Raw genomic sequence first — 6,333 nt, 5'->3', positions numbered from 1 at the left:
CGCGAAATTCTCGACCGCACGCACGCAGAGGCATGCATACATGCATGCATGCATGCATGCAACACACCGACGCTACTGCCGCGCTTCAAGGAACTCGTATACCTGGATGGATTGCGCGAGGCGCGCCAACTGTCTTGGCTGTCGCGCGCGCGCATGCAGGAAGAAGCCATGATTGCGCGTACACTGCACTAACCTGTCGGAGGCGACTCGCTCTCCCTTGGTGTCCCCACTTGGCGTCCTAACACCCGAAGTTGGCCGCCGGTCGAGTATATTCACTGCGCGCGCGGCTACACTGCGATCACCAAACTATTCACACTTCTGTTCCGTCTCTCTCACTCTTTCTCTCTCTATCCCTCTATTTCTGCGTATGTATGTCTTTCTCTTTCTTTCTCTTCACCTTGCTCCTTACGTCCCTTTCTTTTTCTTTCCTCTGCGCTCGCGCGCGCTATTTCCTTCTCTTTTCCTCTCTTCTCTCACTCCTTTCACTTGTTCTTGCCGCTCTTTTACGCGTCGTCTCTTCCAACGTCTTTCCCGAAGATGTATCCTCGGTTCGTCCCGTCGATTCACGCTACATAAATACGCGCGGCGGCAACGGCGTCCGTCTACCGGGTGACCGCCGCGGTCGGCACACGGCGCGTGAAGTCGCGAACGATACTGATGACCACTCGGACACACCGCAGTCCCTGTGCAATCGGAATGCGGATCGCATACGATTCGCGGCGTACGCGAACGGGGTTTTCGCGCCTCGCGATTCACTACTCTCGACTCGGTACGCCAATAATGCACACAGACCCTCGCTACCTACGCTCCGGACTGCTGTCCCTTGCTGGAGGAAAATGGCGGCCCCCGGCCGCCTGAGTAACTCGCGCGCGCCGCCCGATGCTCGTCGTCACCGGCCGAGCGCGGCCGAGCCCGGCCGATCGTACCCGAATGCTATTGGCCGAACGACGCGACGCGTTCGATTCGCCGAATAATCCACACGCAGAAACACACATTGCCGCACGACGCTAAATAGCGGCATCTTTGCCTCGCGTTATCACGCGGCGCAAATTGGCAATTATCGATAAACTTTTTCTTTTTCACTAAGATACTTTAAATTCAAAACCTGATTTTAATCCAAACACACACAATATATATTTCTTATCAAAATTTACAATGGAATTCTATTTGTAATGTTTTGTTTATAAATATATATATATATATATATATATATATATATATATATATATATATATATACAAATACAGAATAAACGGCGATAAAATTATAAATGGAATTGTTCTAATTTTATTATAAATTATACGAACTATTAAAATGCTTTAAGAAAAGAATATGATTTGCAGTTATGAGCCAAGCGACTATTTTAAAGATTGTTTAATTAAATCATATGCTTAATCTTTTACTTTGGCTATGTAATATTGGTTGTTTTTATATATATATATATATATATATTATACACATTAAAATACTATTTTGCCTATAAAAAGAGACAATATTTAAAGGAATTAAAAATAGAACTACCATTTTATGTACCATTGATGTTTTTGATAAACTTTACAATTTTCCGTAAAATTGTTAGTATAGTAATAATTTATTTACACTGTACTGTTATAACATGGCATTTATTCATTTATAACGTTTCGACCATTTTAAATATTTGGAAATAATATTTAAGAAAGTGCACAAAGTGAATGTTGTTTGGTGATGACGTTTCCTTTATGCCATTATTTCTATTTTATCTAATTTAATATACTGCGACACTTTATGCTTTCGCGGCAAGACCATCAAGATCTTTGATGCATTGCAATAGAGTCGCCTTTTCCTGTTCAGGAGTGATAGATTTTAGTACAGCATTCACAATCCATTGCACCATATGTTTCTGTGCGAGTCGACGTTCGAGAGTTTGTATTTGTACTTGATAGTCAAGACGCTTCTTTACCTATTAACAGTAAACAAATAAATAAATTTCTCAATTATATAAATTTTATAGAAATCTGATGAACAAAGAATTATGAAATATATTAAACGATATTAAAAGATTATATCATTATCAAATATTTTCTAAGTAAAATTATTATAATAAAAGAAATATATACAAGAAATTCAAAAATTAGAGAAAGAAATTTGTTTTATTGAATTTATTTGATCTATTTTTTTTTTTATTTTCATTTTTATGATAATACGATTTATTAATGCATGTATCAAAATTAAGAACAATATTAACATACTGCGTCAGTATGTAATATTGCAACATTTAACACATAATTAATTACAAATAAATTTGTTACTCCTTAATATATTTTTTTATTATGCTCTTTTATATCATATTACGAAAACTGTCATACTTCTTCATAGATCTGCATCATACGTTCTCTGTAAGTTCCTTCCAGCTGCATCTTGATATTCTCCTTTTTAATATCCATTATCATTCTTTGTCCATCCAAGTTTGATTGCTCTTTTTTTTCATGTGCAATTGACTCCTCATAAAAAGCTATTTCATTAGTTCTAGTATCTTCAAGTTCTTTATCAAGTTTATCCACTTCTTTATCTAATGCCTGTGCAACTTTTGAGCCAAATAATTTTACACTTGCTACACATATTACGAGTAGTGATAACCCATTATAAAATTCATGTTCTAGAACATAAATTTCTTTGGAAAGTAAGTAAGTGCTCACAGTTATGGCAAATACATAAGGGCCTGAAAATAAAATATATACAATAGTTACTAACAATCATAAAAGAATACTATCACTTTATATTATATATACAAAACTAAAAATAAATTGTGTCAACATTTTATATATAATTTTTAATTTATATTGATTATTTCTGTTCAAAAGAAATCTTTTATCATTATTTCAATATTTTAAAAAACAATTAAAAAATTATATGATATACATATGTGTGAATATATATAATATTTTAAATAAGTTTTTTGAAAATAATCTAAAACCAGATAATCGAAAATATTATGTTCCTGCTTCTTTAAATCTTTTTTTCAAATCATTAAGTGTATCATACATATATGATAGAGTGATTTATGATATAACAAGAGGTTTTTGAAGAGAAATATTTTTTCAAAAACAAGTCAAAAAGTATAATAAATTTTTCTTACTGAATCTATTTAAAAAAAAATATTTATAAAAGCAAAAATATAATATTTCTTTTTTTCTGTAAGTTTAAATTATTTTCAAAAAATTTATGCAAAATGTGATTCACACATATGTACATACCTATTTTTTTTAAATATTATTTAAACAATGACAGATTTTTTTTAACAAAAATTAATAAAAAGGAATTAACATAAACTAAAAATTATGTGTAAAATATCAATAATTTATTTTTAGTTTTTAAATTGAATCTTGATTTTCTATATAAATAAATATCGTTGAAGAAAATTTTATAATCAAAAAGGTCAAATAAATTAACTCAATTTTAATAAAAAAATTATTAATTTCTAATTTTACAAAATCTTATCAAATATAGAATTTTATATTTTGTCTTTTTTCAATCAAATTCATATATTTACAATCATCTGTCTTTTAGCTACAAGAATTTTATATAAAAATCAATGCGCATATTATTTTGAATAAGATTTGATTATTATTATTAACATTTTTTACTTGCCTGATGCACCAGTTTTTGGATAAAATGCCTGAAACCATTCTTCAGGTATAAATCCATGTCTAACTGGAGATGGATTAATCAAGCGTTTAGGACGCTCTACAGCTACTGATGAAGCACTTTGAGTTCCACGCACAGCTACAGACATCAACTGAGCTATATTAGAAAAACTTTATTACACTTTGTTACAAACTAACTTTGTTACAATAAGAATTAAGAGATATATTTTAACTGAACTATATTTTTCCGTCATACATATGTAAAATGAAATCTTTTCTATACACATATAATATACACATATATAAAAAAGAAGGAAAATTAAAGGATACAATTATATGATTATACAAGATGTGAAATGTTAAAAAAGCAGATTCTTTGATATTTTTATAAAATATGGAATAGGTATCATTATGGAATAGGTATCATTATAATAATCAAAATAATTCACAACAAAATTTAAAATTTTAATAATAAAATAATAAAAAAAATTATGACCTTAAACATTATATAATTAAATATATAAGATACAAATAAAGTTGGTGTCATACGCAAGTGGAATATACTAAAATAAATTGTGAAAAGGTAACTGAGTGTCATTACATAATAGAAAAAAGTAAACTTTGCAATTAAAAAAAGTTGCCTGTCAATCAAGTATATTTGTCATAATAATTTGTACAAAATGCAATAGCGAATATCACAATTGACATTACCATTGCGAAAAGCCAATCTTGACAGCATTTTGTATCAAATGTCTATCACTTGCAGCCAATATTAACCACAACGAACACCATGCCCGAAAGAACAGTAATGGCAAATTCAGATTGAACGACCACAGATTTTTTTGTTACTAGATTAATTCCCTAAATTTTACTTAATGCCCTGCATACAATGGAGAAAATATTAGAAGCAATAAATATTAAATTTTGAAAATAAAAATTCGGAATAAAGATTAAACATAACACACAATAAATAAATAATAAATAAAAAAAATAATAAAAAACAAATAAAATGTAATTATATCTAATATTTATTTGTGTTTTACGTTTAATCTTTCCGTTTAATCTTTTCATTTAAGAATTGATCAATCACAGATTGAATATAATAAGAATACTCGACTTAATTGGTCAATTCTTATTCTTTTTTTTTGACTTATAAGCTGGTATTCATAAATGTCAGTCCACAATAGGTGATTTAAGCTTTAAGAAGTAAGAAATTGACCAATTATAATCGAATATGAAAAGCATAATCGACTATGATTGGTCAATTTCTTACGGTTTAAAGATTAAATACTTATTGTGGACTGACACTAAAGACTTAAGAAATTGGCCAACTATAATTGATTATTCTTCTATAAATCGATTATGATTGGCCAATTCTTAAGACGTCTTAAAGTCTCATTGTAAACGCCGCTTTAGTCTCGGTTCGCAATAGATATTTAATTTTTAAGTCATAAGAAATTGACTAATCATATTCGATTATTTTTCTCATATTCGATTATGATGGGTCAATTTCTTAGTTCTTAAAGCTTAAATCATCTATTGTGGATCGACACTTAGATCGTCTTAAATAAGCTCATACAGCTATCCTATTGATTAAAATGATGTATGATCCCTATCATAAACATAGTCCCCACTTAATGTTTCCCCCACCTTCTTCTATTAGAGAAAAAGAAAAAAATCAGGTGTTGTTTCTTCTCACTCGCACATATCGCCCATTGCCTAGTATATAGCATGCTCGGTTTATCTATACTATGTCTATGATAGCAATCATAGTCCTCCATTTTTATTTCCCAATAAAAACGAAAGATTCTGATTGGTTAACTTTTTTAACTTTTTTATGCGTAATGCATTATGCGTTATGCAGAAGTGTGTGCTCCGACCCTAAGAATTGAAGCATATACTACGTTTACATGACGACGTTAAACCGATTTAGTAACAACCGCAGTTAGTTTCCTGCATTTCCTGCATTTAATTGGAACACATTTTTAGATTTAAAAGAATACACCAATCGAACGCAAGATTTCACTAACTACGTTTGTTACTAAATCGGTTTAGCGTCGCCGTGTAAACGTAGTAATAGATTTGTTCATAATGTATAACGCATAAGCGGAAATGAACTAATCAAAATCTTTCATTTCCACTCCCAATACAGAAATGGAGAGCTCTGATTGGTTTATTTTCTTTTGTATCATGCATTAGGGTGAGGTCCAATCAAACACATTGCCGATTGGTCGATTAAATAAAAAAATTTTTAATAGGTGGCTCACTAGAAAATTCCTAGGCATCGACTGATGTGAGTGGTGTGTCCGATTGAAACTGTGCGCATCTGGGATGTTCCCGGTTGAGCTAGTGGAAAATCTCCAAGTATTAATCGCTGTAAGTGGTCGTGTCCAATTGCAACGTATTAAACGAGACGCTCCCTATGTTACACAAAAGCTGTATTTCCTAATAACGTTTCTTCGTAATATCCATTGGTCTGAAATTGACAATTAATACATCAACTAATATCTAATTTCAAAAAATAAGCTTTTCCATTCAAACTTCTAAGAAGAAAAACGAAAATAATTTTTCTTAATATTTATACTATTTTATACTTGTACTATTTTCTTAACACTGCATTCTTTCCCGATGAACAAAATGTCAAACGACGTTAATTTACTAATGTCAATTTTCTAATGTTAATAAAATCATTGAAATGTTATTGTTACTT

The 6,333-nt window shown here is 31.1% G+C and overlaps 2 protein-coding genes across 7 annotated transcripts in view; both read right to left on the bottom strand.

Moving 5' to 3' along the window:
* The window catches only part of CtBP (C-terminal binding protein), a 40,967-nt gene extending 40,094 nt beyond the window's left edge, over nt 1–873 (bottom strand). For 2 of the 6 annotated variants that reach the window (XM_089077077.1, XM_089077081.1), the window contains exon 1: nt 194–871. The gene's annotated coding sequence lies outside the window, so the exon portion shown is untranslated. Of the gene's footprint in view, nt 1–102; nt 128–193 lie in introns of those variants that run through there. The other 4 variants (XM_089077083.1, XM_089077084.1, XM_089077082.1 and 1 more) reach the window with 3 other exon arrangements.
* A 730-nt stretch (nt 874–1,603) lies between these two features.
* On the bottom strand, nt 1,604–4,466 carry ATPsynB (ATP synthase subunit b, mitochondrial). Its single transcript, XM_011631773.2, has 4 exons — nt 4,335–4,466; nt 3,628–3,780; nt 2,346–2,698; nt 1,604–1,939 (listed from the first exon to the last, which is right to left on the bottom strand). The coding sequence occupies exons 1-4, from the start codon at nt 4,360–4,362 to the stop codon at nt 1,763–1,765; spliced, it is 711 nt and encodes a 236-aa protein (XP_011630075.1). The 5' UTR covers nt 4,363–4,466; the 3' UTR covers nt 1,604–1,762.
* Nucleotides 4,467–6,333: the final 1,867 nt, after the last annotated feature.

The sequence above is a fragment of the Pogonomyrmex barbatus genome, unplaced genomic scaffold, assembly GCF_055798465.1.
Source record: "Pogonomyrmex barbatus isolate J1 unplaced genomic scaffold, ASM5579846v1 scaffold2, whole genome shotgun sequence".
Taxonomy (NCBI): Eukaryota; Metazoa; Arthropoda; class Insecta; order Hymenoptera; family Formicidae; genus Pogonomyrmex; species Pogonomyrmex barbatus.
Note: the sequence above shows the minus strand (reverse complement) of the source record. Positions and strands in the feature narration are given on the sequence as shown.

Bases quoted from the DNA above. Each gene is read 5' to 3' on its own strand.
- ATPsynB (XM_011631773.2), bottom strand. From the start codon at position 4,362: ATGCTGTCAAGATTGGCTTTTCGCAATG. The intron at 3,781-4,334 runs GTAATGTCAATT...TTTCTAATATAG, and splicing joins AAGATTGGCTTTTCGCAATG to CTCAGTTGATGTCTGTAGCT. The intron at 1,940-2,345 runs GTATGACAGTTT...TACTGTTAATAG, and splicing joins TGATGCAGATCTATGAAGAA to GTAAAGAAGCGTCTTGACTA.